Consider the following 24,347-nt stretch of genomic DNA (forward strand, 5'->3'; position numbering starts at 1 on the left):
CACTGTCACTGTGTACTTGCCAAATACATCACCATTTATTTTTGTCACAATAACATTCTCCCTTCCATGTAGGGTTGGTGGATGCCCCAGTGGATGATGGAGGCCCTCATTTATTTGTACATGGCAGTGTCACACTGTAAGCAAATTAAAAAGTACATGAGGTGTGGGAGGGGGGTAAGCTTAGGATCCCACTGCAGGCAGCAAAGAAGTCCGCTTGAGTGTACTATCTGCCCCACTGAAGTTGTCTTCTCACCTCCATAGGTTTGCAGGTTTTCTTGAGCCATCCTGCTTTTATGCTGGAAAAGATTTGTGTTTTAAACATCTAGGCTTCTGCTGCATGGATTCAAACTGGTATGGTTGTGGCACACAGTTCCATACTTTTTAAAACTTAAAAGACAAATAGCTAGGAAATGATTTTGTCTTCATTTCCTGTTTAAAGTACCACAAAGTATGCGGGAAGTATGTTGGCACCAGGGCCTAAGAGAGGGGGTAAAGGGGGTAATTTGTACCCGGGCCTAGGATCAAAAAGGGGGCCCAGGAGCTGAAGGAGGGGGCCCAGAAATTTCCTGGGATCTTACGTTTTCCTATCTATTCAGCCGTTGCCTGCATTGGATGCTGGGGACACTACCACAAGCATGCAGCTGCAGCTACTGGCAAGCCATATAGGCTTAGGAGTGTGTTTGGTTTTCCATATTACTGTATCTATCTGCCGATGCCACACGGGTGGGTAGACCAGGGCTCAGAAGACTTTTCCAGCTGTCTCCACCCTTCCCTCCCATCCTGTTTTGCCCCTCCCTGTCCCCATTCTGCTTGCCCATCACCACCCTCCCCCGCTCTTTCACTCCTCCCCCTTTGCAAAGGTGCCCCAAATAAACTTTGTACCCCCTGATAAAATTCCTCTCAGAGGCCTTGGTTGGCACCATGAAAGTATATCTCCCTACATATCCAGGCACTTGTGAACTTTGAATCCATACAGCAATCTGGCACATCTCAGTGATTTTTGAAGGCTTGCATTTTTCCTTCAGTTTTTATGGTGCTTGAACACTTGCTGCATGTACTCTGACATTTACAGCAAAAAGTATGAAATGACACTAAAGACCTGGAGGACATATTTTTATCTCTTTTTATATCTCATTTACCTTTGTTATGATCCTATTTTATAAACTTCCTCTAAGATTATTTACACTATACCTAACATTTTTAAATAGTGCACTTCAAATGTACTAAGTCTTTCACGTACACTATCTCTGTAATCATTACACCCGTAGGAGAAGCCACTATTATCATCCTCACTTTGTAGACTAAGGTGGAGAATATATTGGCTCATCTTGTGTGTTTATTGTGGAGGTGAGATTTGAACCCAGAGCTTGCTACTACACAGTCTTTGCCACTAGGTCTAAAAAAATGAATTTGCTCTAGTGCTTGTAGCAACATTATTGAATATGTTTCAAGCTGACCTACTGAAAAATTATTGTGGTAAAGTGAAACCAAAAATGATGGATCACTTCCTAAGAAGAATTGTTATGTGCTTTTGCTTGAGGGAGGGGGATTGTCATGCTACTGTGTTTGCTTTTAACCTTGTGTAGGAGGACAGAGAATCTCTGATAACTTCACATCCTGGAACAGGCATTTGCTCCTTTCAGCTTGCTGAAAGGACACATTTTAACCACCAAAGAACCTTTTGGTTTGGTTCTCTCTCTTAACTGCTTGAAAAGGCGTGGTGTTTACTTTGTCTAAGTGCCTTTGGGGCCTAGTGTTATGTACAGACCATATTTGTGTCATGAATCATGTTTCACTGCCCTCACCCCACTCCTTTTTCATTTTTTTTTTACTACGGTATCAATATTTTCCTGTTCTAATTGATTTGTTTGCAAGTGGAACAACACACACCTGGTGGCTGGGAATAATATACCTTGCTTCTTGGGGTCTTTATTCTTTTTTTTTTTAAGGGAGACCCCTTCAGCTGAAATGCTGCTGTCAAGTAGTCTAAAACGATGGTGTATTGGTATCAAAATATGCTCAAAGCAAAACAAAAAAACCCACTGTCAAGCACAAAATTTACCCTTTACCTTATCTTATCTCTTCTGAGTCACACAAACTATTTGCCAAGCACCTTGTGCTGGGAAGTTGTTTGTACATGACTCCCTCCCTTTTTTGCCAATTTTGGCTTCTCGATTCAGTCTTTTCTCTTTAAATTCCTACTGTTTGTGGGAAATGTCAAAGTGTGAGTCTCCCAGTCTTGAGCTTCAACCTGGCTTTAAAAAAAATCCATTCGTTACAGATGAGTTTTTTTATTAATCTTTTTTTTTTTTTCCTAAACTGCTGGGGTGAACTTTCTGCATTGGGGCAGGCATGACATCTCCTTTTCTCTCCGTCCCACCCACTTGGACTCCTTTGAGGTGCCCTTAGCAAATTACTGCCTTGGAATTTAAATAGCCAAAGCCTGCTGGCCAATAAAATGATGTGTACTGTATAACAAGAGTTACACCAGACCTCGTGATTAGGAGGAAAGGTTATTCAAGCAAAGGTGCAAGTTGAAGTAACCTGTTGCAATTGCAGGACTAGTAGGAAGGTAAGGAGAAAACTTCATTTTGGGGAGTAGGATTTCAGATTTGATTTATGTTAAATAATTAACGTTAGAAGTAGACCTGCTGCTCCTTATTCTTCTCTAGAATGCCAATGTCAAGCATAGGAAAAATAATTCTAAATAGGAACTTAAGCCACAAATTAGGAATGTCTTAAAGAAATTTCCTTTCAAGAATTTCATATGGATTTCATAGTTTGTAATATAACTTGACATATTTAAGCACATTAATTAAACTTGCCATTAAAACTGTGTTCTACTTTTAAGATTTGAAAATCAAGCATGCAAAACTGACTTGCCATTATTTTAAATCAACCAAGCAAAACAAGATTAATTTACCTTTTTGTATTTTTCTTGGACCTGCTTCTGCCAGCCTTGTGGAGTAGTTTGTTCTTGGGTAGATCACGATGAATTCAGCACTGGGATTGGGAACGATGAGAGCTTTACGTTTGACGGTTTCCTATTATTCCTCTGTTCAAAGAAAGATTTTTATTCAAATCAGTGGGAAATGTTTAATTTTTATGAAGTCTTTATGAATAATCTTATGCATCTCTACTCAGAAGTAAGTGCCATTAAGTAGAGTGAGCTTTACTCCCAGGTAAGTGTGCATAGGATTGTAACTCTAGTAGGTATACATTGCAATAAGTATAACAGAAAACTGTAGGTCTTCATTCTTTCTGGGTACAAGCTTGACCTGTTATTGAAAGATGTTTCAGGTGCACAAAAGAGACCGCTTAGTTCCACCACTGACAGAGTGAGCATTGATACAAACTATATCTGCAAAATGGTTGCTTTACTTTTTTTGTTGTTGTCTTAATACGACACTATATGTATAATAGGTGAGATTTTTAAAAATATATCGTTTAAAGCATATGAAATGATCAATTTAAGTTTTATTGGAGAGAAAATCACAAGAAATACTTTTGAAGCAATATAACTTATGATATAATATGTGCTCACTGTTCTGTAAAAACAGGCAAGGCACAGATAAAAATCTATGGATTTGCCAGACATCTAAGGTTGGTCTAGTTCTTCCCACATTCTAATTCAGCGCCTTGAAGGTTTGGATATTGCAAAGCCTAGCCAGAGGAGAATGCTCAGAGTTTGTCATTTCACTCCTTCGCAGAGTGCTGACCTCAAAAATATGGATTTTCAGCTGAAAATGAACTTACACATAGAGTCTTACAAGAACACTCTTCAAAGCCCCAAGTTAAACATAAAAATCTCTTTTTCACTGGGCAGAGGTAACGAATCTGGCACTTGCTTTGTAGGGATAGTAACTGCATTTCTCCATTTCAGCTAGGGGTTCAAAGGTTTGTACAGACTTCAGAGATCAGGGCACAACTTGCTGCACTTTGCAGCTCAGTTCTACAGATATGATACATTTCACAGCTGTGTTGTTTTCCCTCACTACCCACCCTCCCCTTCTGCACACAGGCAATGTCAGGCAGTTAAAAGTGTGATGTGTGCAAGTTGGCCATTGGCACCTGAGTTTAATGAGTAACTAGATGGTGCATAAGGTTTCATGGGTGCAAGGGGGATATTATGAAAGAGGCCAAATGGTGCATGGGGGATTTGTGTGTGTGTGTGAGAGAGAGAGAGAGACTTGCATTCAAATGCAAACGTTTCAGTCTTGGCTACACTTGGAAGACCGTTCCACTGAAATAAGTGAAAATACAGCAAATAGATTAAGACCAAAGTGCAAAGCAACCATATGTTTTAATTTCAAATTGGTGCTGGCAATTCAGCATTTTCTGTTGTTTTAAGTCCTCTCCACAACAAAAGATGTTGTGCTGTGTTAAAACTCTCATCCAGACAAATTAAATTAAGCTGAACTTAGGTTTATAGGTTTGCTTTGTTTCCTATCCCTTCTCAAATATTAACATGATTGTGCAAGACTTCGAGAATTATTTTGAAATGAATTGGACAAGAATAAACATAGCGTGTGCTTGCTACATAGTTAAAACAATGCTTGCAAGCATTTTGAGGATTCTCATAAGGCTACAATGGCAATTTTGGAAATCCAGCATGGATTTTTTCCCCAGACACTTGAGACTTCATTCTACAGATTCAGACCATTGATTTTATCTAGTTCAGTATTTTCTCCTCTGGCAAGAGCCCTTCCCTCGCAGTAAGTGTGAGACCCTAGCTGTTGTCTTGTAATCTAGAAATGTCAAGAATTGAGCCTGAGACCTTCTGCATGCAAAAGGTAAAGCCATCCACATATGTATAGATATATATAAATATACTTCTCCATCATAGCCTATAACCAGGTTGCGGAAAACCAATTCTATCCAGTGTTAACTTTTCACTTCGTTGTGAAGGAAGCAGGCATTGCACTCTTCCGAGTGAATGCCAAACTGCAGGTGGATTGCCCTCTTTGAGTTTGTCAGCTTCTAGTGTGAGTCAACTTGCTCTCATTGCAGATGTCTGAAAAACAGTATCATATGTGTGTGTGCGCGTGTGTGCGTGCGTGCGTGCAATTTTAAATGCATCACATTTACAGTGATGGCTTTACAAGCAAGATAACCACTTTGACAGAAGATTTCAAAGGGGATGCCACTTTCCGATCTCCAATTTTCATTGGTTAAGGAAAAAGTGAGTGGCAGCTGAGAGTGGAGGAGGGTGGTAGGTTGTCACTGAGTTAGCACTTCAGTTTCAAAAACATCTCAGGCCACATATCTCTGCTGTGATTATTTTGCCCAAAGCTACACACTAACTCCCTGCTTGATAAATACATGCTGTTCAGCTACTTTAAATACACCATACTCAAGAAGCAGGTATAGAGTATGCTGTTACCCCAACGCTGCTGTTTCCTATTCTAGTTAATGTGGACATAAGGCTGGAACCTATCATCTCTTATGGGCCATTAATGCCAGATAGTTTTTATATCAACTGGGCAAGAATATGATTTTAACTTTTTAAAGCAGGCTAGATTTTGACACCCAATTAAAAAGTTGGGACACCTATAGAAAGAGGAGAGGCAATAAACTGACATTTCTGGCCAACATTGCATTTACGTTACAAATGTGTACACCTGTGGGCTGGGCAGAAATGGGTTAATTAAAAAAAACACCTTTATCCAAGTTTTGAATAATCTTCACTATGTATTGGCAACCTTCAGTCTCGAAAGACTATGGTATCGCGCTCTGAAAGGTGGTTCTGGCACAGCGTCTAGTGTGGCTGAAAAGGCCAATTCGGGAGTGACAATCCCTTCCACACCGGGAGCAAGTGCAGTCTGTCCCTGGTCTGTCTCCCTGGCTATGGGCCTTCCTTCTTTGCCTCTTAGCCTCAGACTGTTGGCAAAGTGTCTCTTCAAACTGGGAAAGGCCATGCTGCACAGCCTGCCTCCAAGCGGGCCGCTCAGAGGCCAGGGTTTCCCACTTGTTGAGGTCCATCCCTAAGGCCTTCAGATCCCTCTTGCAGATGTCCTTGTATCGCAGCTGTGGTCTACCTGTAGGGCGCTTTCCTTGCACGAGTTCTCCATAGAGGAGATCCTTTGGGATCCGGCCATCATCCATTCTCACAACATGACCAAGCCAACGCAGGCGTCTCTGTTTCAGCAGTGAATACATGCTAGGGATTCCAGCACGTTCCAGGACTGTGTTGTTTGGAACTTTGTCCTGCCAGGTGATGCCGAGGATGCGTCGGAGGCAGCGCATGTGGAAAGCGCTCAGTTTCCTCTCCTGTTGTGAGCGAAGAGTCCATGACTCGCTGCAGTACAGAAGTGTACTCAGGACGCAAGCTCTGTAGACCTGGATCTTGGTATGTTCCGTCAGCTTCTTGTTGGACCAGACTCTCTTTGTGAGTCTGGAAAACGTGGTAGCTGCTTTACCGATGCACTTGTTTAGCTCGGTATCGAGAGAATGAGTGTCGGAGATCGTTGAGCCAAGGTACACAAAGTCATGGACAACCTCCAGTTCATGCTCAGAGATTGTAATGCAGGGAGGTGAGTCCACATCCTGAACCATGACCTGTGTTTTCTTCAGGCTGATTGTCAGTCCAAAATCTTGGCAGGCCTTGCTAAAACGATCCATGAGCTGCTGGAGATCTTTGGCAGAGTGGGTAGTGACAGCTGCATCGTCGGCAAAGAGGAAGTCACGCACACATTTCAGCTGGACTTTGGATTTTGCTCTCAGTCTGGAGAGGTTGAAGAGCTTTCCGTCTGATCTGGTCCGGAGATAGATGCCTTCTGTTGCAGTTCCAAAGGCCTGCTTCAGCAGGACAGCGAAGAAAATCCCAAACAAGGTTGGTGCAAGAACACAGCCCTGCTTCACTCCGCTTCGGATGTCAAAAGGGTCTGATGTGGAGCCATCGAAGACAACAGTGCCCTTCATGTCCTTGTGGAAAGATCTGATGATGCTGGGCAACATCAAGGGGATGTATGATGGTATCAAGCAGGCCCTAGGTCCAACACAGAAGAAAATTGCCCCTCTGAAGTCTGCCACAGGCGAGGTCATCCAGGATCGGGCGCAGCAGATGGAACGCTGGGTGCAGCACTACTCTGAGCTATATTCCAGAGAAAATGTAGTCACCGAAGAAGCACTGAACAACATTGAGTGCCTGCCTGTGCTGGAAGAGCTTGACAGTGAACCAACCCTAGAAGAACTTCACGTGGCCCTGGACTCCCTTGCCTTTGGCAAGGCACCTGGAAAAGACAGCATCCCTGCTGAAGTCCTAAAATGCTGCAAAGAGATCATCGTCACTGAGCTGCATGAAATCCTCTGTCTCTGCTGGAGAGAAGGTGGAGTACCTCAAGACATGAGGGATGCAAACATCATCACGCTGTACAAGAACAAAGGTGACAGGGGTGACTGCAACAACTACCGCGGCATCTCTCTCCTTAGCGTTGTAGGAAAGCTGTTTGCCCGAGTTGTACTAAAGAGGCTCCAGGTACTTGCAGAGAGCGTCTATCCAGAATCGCAGTGTGGATTCCGAGCCAACAGGTCCACCACTGATATGGTATTCTCCCTTAGACAACTGCAGGAGAAATGCAGGGAACAATGACAGCCACTCTTTATAGCCTTCATAGATCTCACAAAGGCTTTCGACCTGGTCAGCAGAGACGGCCTCTTCAAGATTCTCCCCAAGATTGGATGTCCACCCAGGCTCCTCAGCATCATCAGAATCTTCACTATGTATTTATATAGGTATATTCACATGTATTCTGCTTAGCAATCTTTTCTCATTCTGCTCTGCCAGCATCTTCAGTTGTAATATTGTCATACTACAGTATTAGACAGATTTCTGTCAAATAGATCTTGGCTTTTGCAGTCATCACATGGAAATAGGCTGTTTGAAGATATAAAATGCACTATGCAGTAGCCAATGGTCATAGGATAAACCTGAATTTCATAGTTCGTTAACTAAAAGTTGGATGTGGCGCAAACTGTATTTTCAGACAACTTAATTTCCTTTTCATATGACATACATATTGTTGAGGGAGGGAGGAAGAATATCATTGTCTGAATGGTTCCTTCATCTATTCTAATGTCAAAAGCACTCTCTTCCTGAGTAGGCAACAAAATCCTACTCCATAAAGATATTGTTTCCACTGTCAAAACATCAGTAACATGGCCTCTTTGTGCATTACAGTTAAATGTACACCTAAAAATATAAAGTGTAGATTTGACTGGCATTTGAAAAAGCATGCATCAAACAGATCCATTTGTCTTACAGCCAGGATTGTCTGTAGCTTCCTGTCAAGCATAAACTTGGCAGTAAAACCTAACTTGTTGTTGTGAAAGACCCCTGCTAACTGGGTAAGAGGCACTTTTTCAAGCAGGTGCTCCTTTTTTTTAGCAGGGGGAGAGTAACTGGCCCATCTCACCCCAGCACTGTCTGTTCTAGTGGCTGTCTGCTGGTATTCCTTTGCATCTTTTTAGATTGTGAGCCCTTTTGGGACAGGGAGCCATTAGTTATTTGATTTTCTCTGTAAACCGCTTTGTGAACTTTTTGTTGAAAAGCAGTATATAAATACTGTTGTTGTTGTTGTTGAAATATGTGAAAATGGCTTACAACAAGCTTGTCGGGTTTCAGGTATACTGTGAAGAATAGATGTCAACAAATGCCATCTCAACATCATTTTCATATTTATCAAAATGTTGTATCAATGCTGTAGTTTGTAGAGCAACTAGATACAAATTATTTTATATGACCCAGCCATGTGGTTTCAAATTTACATGGGGGGGGGGGTCTGGTTGATGGGGCAGGAGGAATCTGACAATTCTTTTCCAGAGGAGTAAGTTACCCTAATGCAGTGGTTTTCAAACTGTGCACCATAGTGCTCCAGGTTACTGCAGCAAACTCACAGGGGCACCGACTCTCCCAAGTGCAGCCATTTTGAACGGACCAAGATCACACATGATTGCACAGAGTGTTGGTGGCCATCTTGTCCTTCCACTGTGCAGTGTTGTGATGCTATGACAGGGCACTGAAAGAAAAGGGAGCCGTGACCAGAATAAATTTGAGAATACCTGCATTAAGTAAGGTATGATTACTATATAATTCAGATAATAGCTCTTACACTGGCTTTTCTTCATGCATTAGTACCATGAATGAAGAAGTTTCGCCCACTTTCTGGAATGCTTGAGCTCTTTAGCTTAGTTGCATCAGGGGGTGGTTGGTTTGAACTTCCCCCTCCATGCAATAATAATTCAACCTGGAAAGTAAGATTAGTTCAGTGTGTAGAAGGGCAACTCAAACAAATTCCTTCCCATGTGAGTAAGCATAAGAGGTCCAGTGTACCAAGAAGGGAGAGGTGTATGTATTCATGGCATGTTCCTGACATGAAGAGAGACTGGTAAATAAGCTATCATCTGAACTGACCCAAAGAATATCATATTTGAAATTTTCTAAACTTCTGTCCAGTGACAGTAGTAAGGCGTGATTACTATATGTATTTAAACACAGCTGTTCTTTGTTCATAGGACACCTTTTAGAATACTCTCTGATTTCTCTCCTTCCCAAAAGCAACTGCAGTTTTACTCCTTAATGGGTCACCTGATCTTTGATGTCACCACTACTGTACAGAAGTAATCTTAACTAAATAAAATGGGAAGGTCATACATCAATGCTCTACTGTGTCAATATTACATAGCTTCTTTTGTCAACTCCTTTTTACTGGCACTCTGGTTATATGGGAGCACTGAGGCAGAGGGCTAAATTGCTCCCAAGATCTGAAGTGGTAGAGTCTGAAGATTTTGAACAAGGTTTGTGCACAGATGCTCTAGCAAAGAGACTCAAGAATGTTAAGTGACTGTATGTGATTTCATCTAGCATATGAAATAAGTTTCAGGTTTTAATATCAAAACTACTCTGAGCAAGATGACCTTGGGAAAATGACAGACTAATAAGACTTGTTCTGGGGCATAGTAATATTTTTGTGTTGATGTATTCGACATTTAATATCTTTCTTTTAATCCCACATTCCCAAATCATGTACTCCATAATTTTTTTTATTTTTCAACATATATTTTCATTTAAGAATTTCACTCTCTATGATCTGGCTTTGTGAAGTACTAGTTGTCAAGGCCTCCAATTAAACTGTGATGGGAAAAAGGCATAAGAAAGGCCTGCTTTCTTATGTGGAGATTTTACAGTGGCATTTATATTTTGTTACATAATATGTATGCTATAGAAAGGTACATGTGGATCTACAGGTCATGCCTCATTATCCACTGGGATTCTGTTCCAGAACTCCCAGTAGATTAAAAAAAATCAGTGGTTACCAAATCAGTAGAAAAATAGCTTTAAAGATCCACTTCCAGGTTTCTTGCTCCTCCGTTGTCGCCCCAGAATGCATCGACATAAACACTATGCCTCATTCAGCCACTAGACGGAGTGAATAGTGGAATATAGTGAAAAGAAATTACAATTATTTAACAGCACAAAGCTGGAAAATAGGATTTTGGTGCTTTTTTCCTTGTTACGAGGCATTTAAAAGTGAATCTTGGTATCGATGGTGAGTCAAATCAGTGGATACCAAATCAATGGATAGTGAGGTTCCACCTATACTTGTTTTCTTAGATGGCTGTCCACAGTGCACTAGCACCATGCTTTGTGGCACACTGCTTTATACATGTTGATTTGCTGTGTAGGGTTTATGGGTGACTGGCCCTCCCTTTCAGAAGAGAGATAGACAGGATGAACTGTGGTTTTGTCCTGTGTCTTTGTTCTGTTAATCTGGTGTGGTCCCAATGGCAGCAATGTGATGATGTCAATGTAAATTTATAACTGAATCACCAGTTTTTGTACGTCAGCAAAAAATATGTGGGAAAACTGGGCAGATAGAGTATATAGAAAGCTTGAACAGTGCTTTGTAAAGCTAAGCAGCAGGTTACTTTGCACATTCCCATTTTCTTCCATTGAGAGAATTCTAAAGCAAAATACTTGTTGATCATCATGTGTTTTCAAATACGTACAAGTACTTCTGACTTGCTCTGGCGACCCTGCTTCTTATCTGAAGCACAACTTCGAACAACACAGTGTGAAACCCTTGCTCAGTATGAGTAAAGATCTAGAACAGTGTTCAACCTGTGGGTCATAACACTAAGAGAGTCATGAAGCCTCATATGGGGGGGTCGCAGCAATCTCTTACAGCAGTGTTTTTCAAACTATGGGTCGGGACCCACTAGGTGGGTCATGAGCCAATTTCAGGTGGGTCCCCATTCGTTTCAATATTTTATTTTTAATATATTAGACTTGATGCTACCATGGTATGTGACTACATTGGGGAAATTACAGACTTGTACTTTTAACAAGCTGCTCTGTATATTCTTTTAACAATGATAGTAAATGGGACTTACTCCTGGGTAAGTGTGGGTAGGATTGCAGCCTGGGATTGTTAAAAACGTTCCTGCTTGATGATGTCTCTTCTGGTCATGACATCACTTCTGGCGGGTCCTGACAGATTCTCATTCTAAAAAGTAGGTCTTGGTGCTAAATGTGTGAGAATCACTGTCTAAAGTCCTGTAAGTCTACCTCTTACAGAAACAAAAATGGCTCAGGCTTCACTATCACTAATTTTACATGATTATCCACATCCATGACAGGGGTGGTGAGTTGGTGGAAGGGGGAACAGGATCAACAGTGGGTTTCCAGTTTCATAACTTATTTATTGGGGTCATGGCCCAAAAGAGACTGAAGAACACTGATCTAGGACAAAACCATTCCTGCAACCTGCACTCTGCTAGCTCAACGTCCCTTTATTGAGGTAGCAACTCCACATCTGGGTGGGTAGAAGTGCTAAGCAATATGAAAATATGCTTTATGGGAGTTGATATGCAAGCCAGATGGGTAGTGGACAGTTTTCTAACTTGCATTATTCTTTCCTAACCAACAATGCTCCCCGTGTTCTATAAATTGCAGCCAACTTTTTTCAATCCTGTTCAAGAACAACAGAATGTCTGATTTTATGCTATGAGGACAGAGGGGTTTAGCTAGATCTTAAATTCATGAAGCGACTCTTTGCATGGCTGTCTCTAGACAGGTAGTTACTATCCAGAGATGTTCTAGCAGGTCTGTCTTTCTATAAAGATAACTGTACTCTTAATAGCATCTAATGGTTGTAATCCTTAACCTCTTTATTTAGGTATCCCCACACTTTGAATGATTTGGACATAATGACAGCTGAAGATTCTGCTGCTAGAATGAGTAACGATTCTTCCAATATGCAGACAAATAAAGTCCCCGAAGGTGTAGCCGGTGCACCTAATGAGGCAGCGCTACTGCAACTTATAGAGCGCACTGGGTATACCATGGTCCAAGAGAATGGGCAACGCAAGTATGGTGGACCACCTCCAGGTTGGGAAGGGCTTCATCCTCCTCGTGGGTGTGAAGTCTTTGTTGGTAAAATTCCCCGTGATGTCTATGAAGACGAGCTAGTCCCTGTATTTGAATCCGCAGGGCGGATCTATGAAATGCGTCTGATGATGGACTTCGATGGGAAAAACCGTGGCTATGCCTTTGTAATGTACACTCAAAAATATGAAGCGAAACGTGCCGTCAAAGAACTGAATAACTATGAAATCCGTCCTGGTAGGCTGTTAGGTGTGTGTTGCAGTGTAGATAATTGCCGGCTGTTCATTGGAGGAATCCCCAAGATGAAAAAAAGAGAAGAAATTCTAGAAGAGATCTCCAAGGTGACAGATGGTGTGCTTGATGTCATTGTATATGCCAGTGCAGCAGATAAGATGAAAAACAGAGGATTTGCCTTTGTAGAGTATGAAAGCCATAGAGCAGCCGCTATGGCAAGGAGGAAACTGATGCCTGGAAGAATCCAGCTTTGGGGCCACCAGATTGCAGTTGACTGGGCAGAACCAGAAATCGATGTTGATGAAGATGTTATGGAGACCGTCAAAATCCTGTATGTGAGGAATTTAATGATTGAAACCACAGAGGATACAATTAAAAAAGTTTTTGGTCAGTTTAACCCTGGCTGCGTAGAACGGGTTAAAAAGATACGAGATTATGCCTTTGTACACTTCATAAGCCGGGAAGATGCGGTGCATGCCATGAACAACCTCAACGGCACGGAGCTTGAAGGGTCATGCCTGGAAGTTACCTTAGCCAAGCCTGTAGACAAAGAGCAGTACACTCGATACCAGAAGGCTGCAAAAGGTGGAGGAACAACTGAAGTTACTCAGCAACCTAACTACGTTTATTCTTGTGATCCATATACCCTAGCATATTACGGATATCCATACAATGCTCTGATTGGTCCAAATCGAGAATATTTTGTGAAAGGTTAGTATATGGTGTTGGACCTATTTTAAGAGGAATTATTTTAGCTATGTTTTCTCTAGAACTGGGTGCCTACTTGTCTTGGTGAAACTGCTTCTCTTTTAACTTGCTTTCTACAGAGCAATTTCTTTGTCTGAAAATATTTATATCCTGCCTCTTGGCCGCAATTTTCCAAGACGCTCGACACAAATTAAAAATGACAATTCTAGCAAGTTTGTCATTCTTACCTCTAACAGAGAACTCGGGTAGTCTCATGACTATCAGTCTGGAAGCAAGACAGGGTCAACCAAAAATATGTTGCTAGTATAAGAATACTTGAGAGACTACCCAGGTATGCACAAATGTATTCCTTTATAAATGTAAAAGAGAAATAATTTTTACAAAACAAAGACCTGGGCTCAGTGACTTCCAGGAACCATGGAAGACTGAGGTCATTTGAGCCATGGAATTCTGAAGGTGTCAGGTGTGGTGTAGAGCACTGGCAGAAGGAAAGGCCCTGTTTCAGCCCTGATAGCTTTATAGTAATCTGGAAGGAAGAATGGGGTCAGAAAAGAATGTGTGTCATGATGGTAACAAACTTGCTTCTCTATATATCATGAAGGGCAGAGAGGGAAATTGACAGCTTTCCCACTGTTCAGAGACACCCCTCCCCATTCCCAGTTATATAAAGTGTTTTGAACTTGAGCTCTTTAGTGATAGATATTGGGATGTCTTCTGATCAATGGGAAAGAAAAAAGGTGACCTCTTTTCCTGTTCCTCCTCCTCCTGAAACCCTCCTGCTGCCCCCTGCAGCAGCACTACATAATTCCTGTACAAAACTGAAGTGGAGCACTCCCTATTGGCACTGAGGATACATGGCAACATTTTGTCCCTCAGATCCTCCATTTCTCTATAACTATTTAAGTCTCCAACATTCCTTTGGACTCTATGCTGTCTGATGGCCCAATCCTGAGGACCGGCTCACGGCTGACACACACTGTTGCAAATGTGCTGGGGGAGGGAGTGGGGCGGGAGGGAAGCAGGACCAGTGGAGCTTTGCTCTACCGGATCCTGAGCCTCCTTTTCAGGCCGTTGGCCCAACACGGAGGCTCAAAATTCTACACCAACCCTCGGGAAAACTTAGAATTGAGTAGACCCATTGCGGGGCTCCTCGGCTTACCCGGGGGAAGGGGACAAAAGTTCCCTTCTCCCAAGGAGCCGCCAGCGCTGCCTGTGGAGCATGCAGGATGCAGCCATCACCATTTTTGGTGCCACTGCAGCCCTGGGATTGGACTATGCTGGATTGGACTATGAGTCCCTATACTTCCTGGAATTCTGTAAGAAGTGCCTCAAGTATAGTGATAAACTGTGCCCTCCAAGGGTATTTGGTTTATATAAGGTCTCCTTGCACACTGACCCTGTCCATTCATAACAACTTACTAGTCATTTATGTAAACAGCAGTTGTTGTTTGGTGGTGACAAATGGACAGATCATGAGAAGACTTTGAAACCATTCAACCAATTTCTTTGAACAAAGTGATGCTTGAACATTCATGGCATCGAGTCAATATGTATATAGTTACCAAGTTTTTAAAAGTTATATCTACTTTACATTCTTGCATAGAATTGAAGGACTCCCATTGACATCTATGCAGAGTGTAAACACATCAGTCTTCCTGATGGACCTTTCACTTTAGAAGACATTTGCATTAATTTAAATGAGAAATTAGTTTACTCATTTCACATTTCTATTACTATAACAAGAAATTGTAGATGAGTGCATGAAACACTGCTCAACATAGGGGCATCAAGGATTTTATTTATTTACAAATTTATACCCCGCTTCATCTCCCTAGCAGGCACTCAAAGCAGCTTACTGTTGACTTTGTCTCTAGAACAATCCCAGATTTACTGAGCAGTGTCTTTTATATAGCATTTCATAGTGATAGAAATCAGACCAGTACAACAATTTGTGATTAGCAAAGCCAAGTGTGGCCAACCAGCCATGTTTGGCGGCCAAACAATGACTTATTAAATTAACTATTTTTGATAGCTGAGTAGAACTAGAAGAAAAAAACAGAGCAGGAGGGGAGATTATCAAGTACTTGCAGGATAGATATATGGATACATTCAGACAGACCTAATAGAAACATTCGGACACCTAACACTTGTTCGCTAGAGATTAGTACTAGCATGAGTACCTAGAAGAGGCTAGTATCACAAGGTAACTAGGGGCTCTGGGGGGAAACCAGGCACCACCCCATGTCATCTTTGCCCCCTTATGATGCATTAAGTTCTACACTGCCACAAGTACTGAGAACTTGGAAGTCAGCCTGGCTGGGCCCACAGCCACTGCCTGACCCGGCTCACCCTTAATGCCACCTTAATACAAGACCTGTTGTTGAATATTAAGACTCCTGCAAGCAAATAACCTACCTCTTTGCCACCTAACAACTCCAGCTGGAGTTTGCGATAGTGTATATGGGATGGGACAGGGAGAAGAAAAAATTCTATCTTCTTTCATACTAGGCTAGACGTGAAGCTCATCTGATATGCTAAGGGTCAGTGGTACAAAAAATGTTCCTAAATACTAAAATATACTTTCTACCAAAAAAAAAACCTGCCCAAAATTTAACAGGAAAGCACATAACAAGTAATTACTGGATTTTATTATCAATTTTACTAGTACTAGTATCAATTTTACTAGTAATGCAAACGACTTGCCCAGCCTCTATAAGCTTCTCTCCTTCCTTGCAAAGTCAAAACTTTACTGTACATTATAAAGTGCATTATATTATAAAGTACATTATAAAGTACTGTATGCTATAGAAATACAGAAAAGAAAGAAAATACAGAAAATACAGAAAAGAAAGTACTGTATGCTATAGAAATTACTGTATGTATGTATACATACAGTACATTATAAAGTACTGTACATTATAAAGTTTATAATGTACATTATAAAGTACATTACCAGTACTGTAATGCAAACGACTTGCCCAGCCTCTATAAGCTTCTCTCCTTCCTTGCAAGTATACTTTAGAAAGTCAAAACTAGTGCATACTATTGTTGCTGCTGTGTGCACTTTCATAAATACCGTGTTTTTATTTACAAGCAGGCAGCGTTAGAGGCAGAGGACGAGGTGCAGCGGGCAACCGAGCCCCTGGCCCAAGAGGTTCATACCTGGGGGGATACTCTGCAGGCCGTGGCATATATAGCAGATATCACGAAGGGAAAGGAAAACAGCAAGATAAAGGATACGAGCTTGTACCCAATCTGGAATTGTCTACTGTCAACCCAGTTGCCATTAAACCTGGCACAGGTTAGTATAACAGCTGGAATGGGGGAAAAATGCTGGCAAGGGAGAAATCTTGTTTTCAGAGCACTTCTAGACATTAGTTTGACCAATAAAGCAGCTGCAAGCTCAGAAGTTAAGTGGACAGTATTTTATAAGGAAGGTGCCTATTATCATAAGGATTAGAATACAGTCTCAAGCTTTAATTTATTTGTTTATAAACCTTTACTCCCTTTAAATCTTTAGCTTACTGAAAGTAGGGAACCTTTTGCTTCTTGGGTAAACTAAAGTGGTTTGATGGTGTTTTTTCCCCCCACTGTGCTGATCTTGTTATGTTTCGGGCTACAGCACAGGGATCATTGGTAGAGCACATGCACGCAGAAGGTCTAAATTTCAAGATCTGAAGTGTTTCCAGGTGGGGATAGGAAAGACCTTCTGCGTGAAACCTCAGAGGGTCACTACCAGGCAGCATAGACCAGGCTGAGCTAGATAAACCAGTGGGCTGACTTGGTACAAGACAGCTTTCTATGTTTCCACCAAGTTTATGAGTTCATAGCAGCTGTCACCAAATTTGTGACCTCTGTGTAAAGAAAAAGTGGTCCCTTTTTGAATCGCAGCTTACCATTCCTCCTGGTCGCTGCGAAACTTCTACTGCAATCCAGGGACAGGGACATTCTGGGCAGTAGTATCTGCTGCCCGGCATCCCAGGAGACTGTGCAACAGGATGTCTGAGCAGATGCAACTGTCCAGAGTGTCCCTGTCCCCCTGATTGCAGTAGGTCATGCAGCAACCTGGCAGAATGGTAAGCTGCAGTCACGAAGCGGAAAGTTACTCCAAACCCTGGGTCCTGCCCCCAGGCCGGAGTTTGGAAGGTCCTGATTTATAGCATGTAACATGTCTCTGTGTTGGTTTCCCACACAATTCTCTGTCGGCTGAGGAAAGCTGTCATCTGGAAGCACCTTGAAAGTCATGGGTACACTCAGAGTTGCACTAATGTGAGAAAATTGCAATAGGAGAACCAGCTTACATGTGTATCCCTATCAGTGAAGGTGTCTGCTTGATAAGATTCATTAGAAATGGCTCTAGAAATTATGCCTTCTCAGGCACGAGTGTGGCTCACTGAACTCATATGTCTATGCCAGGGGTGCCCAAACCCCAGCCCTGGGGCCACTTGCGGCCCTCAAGGACTCTTAATGTGGTCCTCAGGGAGCCCCTAGTCGCCAATGAGCCTCTGGCCCTCCAGACACTTGCTAGAGCCCTCACTGGCCCGACACAACTGCTCTCAGTGTGAGGACAACTGTTTGACCTCTTGTGTGAGCTGTGGCATGAGGGCTTCCTCCACTGTTTGCTGTTTCACATCTGTGATGCGGTAGTGGCAGCAAAGGAAAGGCCAGCCTTGCTTTGTGCAAGGCCTTTTATAGGCCTTGAGCTATTGCAAGTCCTTTATTCATTCATATAAGTTCATCTTTAATACATTCATTTATGTAAACTTATGTAAATTTATTCAAATTTTAAATGTAAATTAATTCGTTTTTCCCCCGTCCCCCTAAACAGTGTCAGAGAGATGATGTGGCCCTCCTGCCAAAAACTTTTGACACCCCTGGTCTATGCCAAGGATGGTCTACTTCTTTTAAGTTGCTCCCAATAATATTCTCAGGACAGTGGCCCAGGCCAGAACCTTATAATGCCACACAATATGACAGGCATGGGTAGCCTTTCTCCATAATAAAAGTCTATTATAGCCTATAATACATACAGTCTATAATGAAGCTGGTAGTTGGAGCCTTGCATACAACACTAACAAATGTATAATGCAGTGGGCCCTCCTAATCCACTGGCTCTGCATCTGCATATTTGAGCAACCCATGGCTAGAAGGTCTCAGAGATTCTCCCGGACATGACTGGAAGTAGCTTCCAGTTGTGTCCAGGAGGTGTTCTGAGGCACAGGCAGGCTGCGTGTGACCTCTGGAGAGCCAGGTGCAGCCCCCCCCGGGGAAATTAATGTGGTGCTGTTCCCCCTCCAATGTATTGGTGGACTTTGGAATCTGTGGGGTGTCCTGGGATGGATTCCCTGCAGTTACCGAATGCCCTCTGTATTCATCTGTGGAATATCTTTTTTCAAAAATGTTGAACACAATACTCCCTTACAAGCGAGTCAAGAGGCAGAGGAAATGTACCACTCCTTGAATTGGATTTGGTCAGAGACCATTCTTCTCATGCTCATGTATAGGCTGGTTAGATATAAGAAATCAACTAGAGAGCTTGGATAAATAGCACTGTTGCTGCTGCTTCTTTTCTCTCCTAAGAATATTTTGGCCTGGTTTATTCTAGTGGCAATCCCAACTATTGGTACGCAGTATTCCATGTTTCAAGCCGCTCCAACAGCCAAGATGATCGAAGATGGAAAAATCCATGCAGTTGAGCATATAATTAGTCCTATTGCAGTCCAGCAGGATCCAGCTACAGCAGCGGTAATACCAGCAGTTTCAACTCCTCCTCCTTTTCAGGTATGTGTTTGTCATGGCATTCCCAGCAGACTCTTCCTGATATCCAGAAAGCATGGTTCCTTTCCAAATTGCTGTTGAAAGGCTACTATTTCTGCTAAAATAATAAGACAACCTATGTTAATGGGTGTCTCCAGGCTGTGAAATTTATTTCTTATGTAGCTAATGTGCTGAGTTTCAGTGGGAGCATGACTGCCTGCAACCACTTTTCTGTTGAACTTATGACCACATGCTTAGGATCATCTAATTTCTGAGAGCAAGTCTTAAGGATACACTATCTCCCTGGTATGTTCTAGGTTCCCTCCCCTCATTTCAGTTAACTTATTGTGTGTGGTGTATGTATAAATTAGAAAACAAAACCCAGGAAACAGAGTTCTAGTCCAGACTTGGGTGCTCCTATAGATTTCTTGTGTGTCAACATAAGACTTGGCTAGTTTATAGATCCTGTCATCCAATCTCACAACAGCTCAGTTCAAACGTCATGAAGAACCATTGTTTAATCCTAGTTTTGTATGATATTCTTCTTGACCCTCAAGCTTGTGTGCAAAGGGAGGGTGTATTCGACTTTTTTTCTGTTTAGAACAAAATAAGATTTGCCTTGAAATTCAAATTCCACCTAGAGTTTCTGAAATAGCCAAGACATTATACTGGAAATGAATCCCTTACTCATCGCTATTTATAACTTTGGCATTTGATGGAATAGTATTTTGTTATCTTCTCTAGGACGCTATGGTGTGTGTTTGACTTGGCCATTTTTGTTTTTGTCAATTTTTAAGATTTGCACTTGAAATTTCATCTTCTACAGAATAATATTTGAACAGTACAGCTGGGTGTGCTGTTCTAAGCATGGTTGCCAGCAGTTTATTTATTCTGCTGCAACATCTTGGCTGGAACTTGAGTCCAAAAATCATCATCCATTTCCTACATTTTTATTTAATTAAAATAATTTCTACTCTGCTTCCCACCCCCCGCCATAGTGGAGCATCTGAGGCAGCTTACAATAAAACAACAACAATAAGAAGAATGTTTATACAGGTTGAGCCTGTTTATCTGCAGATTTTGCTTCTGTGAATTTGGCCCCGGACCTATGTTGAGCCAGACTTGGCCCAACCTGAACCCTCCAAAGGTATCCACCCGCAAACTCTGTGAACTTCAGAATGGTCCTTAAGGCAAAACAACAACAACAACAAACCCGCTACTTCCAGTTTCCCTCAGGAAACCAGAAGTTATATTTTATGCCTTTTAAGGCATTCTGAGGCCGCAGACGCGCACAGCCTCTGTGGGTTTCAGAAAGCCATCCAGAGGTGTCTGAAGCACAGCTCCGGTCACCTTTGGAGGTTTTAAAGAGCTGAAAACCATGATTTTGTTTATCCATGGTTTTTGATATCCACGGGGGGGGGGGGGTGTCCAAGAATGGATCCCTTGTGGATACAGAGGTCCCACCTCGGTAAGTTCACAAAATAGTTTGCAGAGAGACTTGGATAACTAAACGGTCCTTTGTCCAAAAGGGCTCACAATCTACAAAGATGTAAATGTATTTTTTTCCTTGCAAAAACATAATACAAAGTTGTTGAAGAAATGCCATCAAACCGCCCCTAGAAAAGACCAATTTTCCATCTATTCAGTATCCTCTGGATTCTGTTCTGGACAATATAATTGGTGTTTGTCACTTTGGTGTTCTCTGGCAGGCCTCTTCATAAGAACAAGCTCTCTGCAGATTTATAGACCTCAGTCTGCTTGTTTATATCCAGCTGTTGTATCACTAACTTTTGCCTTCACATGTACAAGTATCCTCCATATCCTCGTATCCAATTCATGTGCCCCCCCACCGCGTTCATTACCTTTGTTTAGTTTCTTTACCCTGGCGCCAAGCAAGTATGTGAACACTTAAACAGGAATGCGAAAGGCAGTCAGGAAGAGGCAACCTGCACACTAGGGGGACACAGTCAGAATATTAATATGAAGCAGGACAGTTTGTCTAGTGTGCTGGCTGCCTGCCTGCATTTCATGTTTTAGCGTTCAGTAAAAGGAAGACACAGACGCTTGGTGGCAGGATAAGAAGCTAAACAAAAGTAATGGACACTGGGGGGAATGGAGAAGTATTGTACTTCTCCATATAGGGTCTTCTCCATATATGTTGTGTTTATAACTGATTCCTTGACTGTGTTAAAATACCACTTATTTGTAGCTTCGGGAGTCCTTTCCTTTTGTGCCTATCATAGGAATAATGGCTGATGCATGGTATGTAGGCATAGCCATATGTTCGTATTGGTCCATAGCTGAGGCATAAAACACAGGTTTGTATGTTTTGGGTCCCTGGTTCAATCACTGGCATCTCCAATGTATGGATCTTAATTTGTAAGGTTGTGAAAGATTTCTGTCTAAGAACATAGTGAGTCACTGTCATTCAAAAGATGTTTTACTCAGCTAGATGAACCAATGTTTGCAGCTTCATATTTTCAATGGTTGCCTGCTTTGTTGCCTCTCTCAGGTGTTTCTAGGCAGCAAATCTGACAACATTTTTCAGACTCCAAAAACTAAACCAAGCAGCACAAACATTGTCTTGCACTGCATTGTTTGTGGTGGTGAAGCCTCGCTACAGATATTTTATATGTCAGCCTGGCAAGAGGAAGCTGGAGATGGGTGACCCAAGGACAACAGACTGACTCCGTCTTGGTTAAAGCTTGATCCTATGTGTGTGTGTATTCAGTAGTCCCATTGAGTTCAATGGACCATTTTCCTGTATTTTTGTGCATAAGATCCCTTTTTTTTCCTTCTGAAATGAATATGGCAGGCAAAGGAGAAACTACAAGTGTACCTATCTTTCCTCTTCTGATCAGTCCTCGGCCATTGGGGGTACCTTTGCAAAAAAGTCATTGGTCTTGTTCCAGCAGCAACAGTTTTAGTCTTATGTGGAAACAAGCAACAAAAGGTTTCTTTGGCAAAGATAGCCACAACAGCAGAGCATAGGGAGAGAGAGCACTGAAAGCTGCTACTTTTCCATCCTTGACAGAGTGCAAAGTTGTAAAGGTAAACAAGGAAATCCTGTAATCAGCAACAAGTGCCATTTAACTCATTTTTGCCCATCACACAGGTGTACACATTTGATCCCTGTTGCATATATGCAACATTGGGCAGAAATGGTTTAATTCAGTAGGGTTTAGTTCAGAGAGAATATACATACGATTGGCCTGTGTCTCTTGCAGTCTAAAAGAGAGTCAGGATATACATTTATTGGCTATATCTCTCTAGTATATATTATTGTCAGTGTCGGCTTTTAACCTTTAAAGCAGAACTTTAGTGAGTAGTAAGTTTCATAATTCATGACAAGCTTCATAATTTCTGACTCAGAAAAACAAGTCTCAGAATAAATTAAGGCTCTGAGAGTTCTTGCGCTCCAACCTGGATTAATAACAGTCAAATAAGTCAGTGAGCCCCCCCCCCCCCAGCAGCAAACAGGTGAATTGGTGGGAAATTGGGGTGGTCTTTTCCCCATCCACTCCAGCACACGCTATGCTGCTATGGTTGCAAGCCAGAAGCTCTGGGAAATCTAGCTGCCCTGCATGACTGAGACATGGCAGTGGTGCTGGGGAAACTATGTTTTCTGCTACTCCTAGCATCTGGCTTTCACCCAGAGTACCTATATTTGGAACCAGGTTTTCCTTTCTCCCATCACCAGGAGCAAGCATGTAAGCGAGGAGGGGTTTTGGAGGCATTGTGGTGAAGCTGGGAAAGGGTGTGTGTGTGTGTGTGTGTGGGTGTGTGTGTGTGTGTGTGTGTGTGTGTGTGATCTTACTATGCCAAGCACTTAAGAGAAATTATCTGACATTGCTTCTAACCAATACGTGTGGTGTTGTGCACAATAGTTAGATACGGATTCCTAAAACATCGACAAGTTTTGATTTTTTTGCCGTTGCCATTTTCAGGGCCGCCCTATAACTCCTGTGTACACCATGGCTCCGAATGTACAAAGAATTCCTGCGGCAGGGATTTACGGCGCAAGTTACGTCCCATTTGCTGCACCAGCCGCAGCGACAGCAACAATAGCCACACTACAGAAGAATGCAGCCGCAGCCGCTGCCGCAGCCGCTGCTTATGGAGGATATGCTGGATATATCCCTCAGGCATTTCCAGCTGCAACTATCCAGGTTCCAATACATGATGTCTACCAAACCTATTGAGACTGCTATCCATTATTGGGGATGGGATAGGATAGGATGGGGGGGTGGGGATAATGCCGAAGGAACATTCCGCTATTTATGAAGAACCTACTGCAGAAGAAAACATTTGGATATCAGTAAACAAAACCTGGAATTGAAGTTTATATCATCATGTTTGAAATCTTTTATACATATGAAGTTTTTACTAACTTTTTAGGCTGTTTTGAAATTTAATACGACTGTATTCTTACATTTCTAAAATGGCTTATTTTTCAAAGGCCCAATTCCTCTCTACAGGTTTATATATAGTGCTGGGTTTGTAGCAATTATTTTCAATATATTTGTGGTATGAAGGTTATTTTTAGTAAGTTCTGCACTCCAGAGATTTCTATTTTGTAGTGCCTTTAATATATCAACTAAATATTAAAAAGTGCACCTGAGCAGCTAGGGAAAAGTTTTTAAACAATATATTTTGAAGAATATAGTCAATATTTAAAGAATACATGCAATAGATTTTTTTAAAAAAATATATACAAACGTGTGTCTTATTTAAAAAGTTATACTGGAAAGTGCAATTTGAAAGTGACTGAGACCTCTGCATTGTGTCCTGGCATTTGAATGGTTTCTTTGGTATCTAGAGACACAAATAACCATCTATTGTTATAAAGAATTTTTCACAAATTGGCTCACATTAAGCTATGCTTAACATTAAGCTATGCTTAATGTTAAGGAGAACTTTCTGGATTTTCTATACAGCCATCTTTTTTATTTATCAACATTCTTTTATTTTCAGACTTTTAGAATAAGCAGTAGTGAGTCATTTTTACTTCATAAAATGATTATTCCTAAGTCTTGTTTGTTTGTTATAAAAGCAGTGACCTTAGAATGAGAAAACCATGGGTTTGTACATCCCTGTGCCATCATTGCCCATGTAAATACCAAGAGTGAGTATTGCTAAAAAAAACCCTAATCTGCAGATTTATATTTCAGAATATATCCTTTGATAGAATGTAGGTGTTTCAAAAGCCATATTATCCTGAAACAGCTGTTTTGGGGCCTTATTTATACAAGCCTGGAATCAT

At 41.8% G+C, this 24,347-nt stretch overlaps 1 protein-coding gene across 2 annotated transcripts; it reads left to right on the forward strand.

Moving 5' to 3' along the window:
- Positions 1 to 12,207: 12,207 nt before the first annotated feature.
- Positions 12,208 to 23,286, forward strand: RBM47 (RNA binding motif protein 47). Of its 2 annotated transcripts, XM_066632086.1 has the most exons (4): positions 12,208 to 13,330; positions 16,422 to 16,628; positions 18,933 to 19,108; positions 23,032 to 23,286. In XM_066632086.1, exons 1-4 carry the CDS (start codon positions 12,208 to 12,210, stop codon positions 23,284 to 23,286), a joined length of 1,761 nt encoding a protein of 586 aa, XP_066488183.1. The 2 variants fall into 2 exon arrangements, with proteins under 2 accessions (XP_066488183.1, XP_066488184.1); XM_066632087.1 differs by lacking the exon at positions 16,422 to 16,628.
- The last annotated feature ends 1,061 nt before the right edge of the window (positions 23,287 to 24,347 follow it).

This window comes from Tiliqua scincoides, chromosome 6, assembly GCF_035046505.1.
Source record: "Tiliqua scincoides isolate rTilSci1 chromosome 6, rTilSci1.hap2, whole genome shotgun sequence".
NCBI classification, from domain to species: domain Eukaryota; kingdom Metazoa; phylum Chordata; class Lepidosauria; order Squamata; family Scincidae; genus Tiliqua; species Tiliqua scincoides.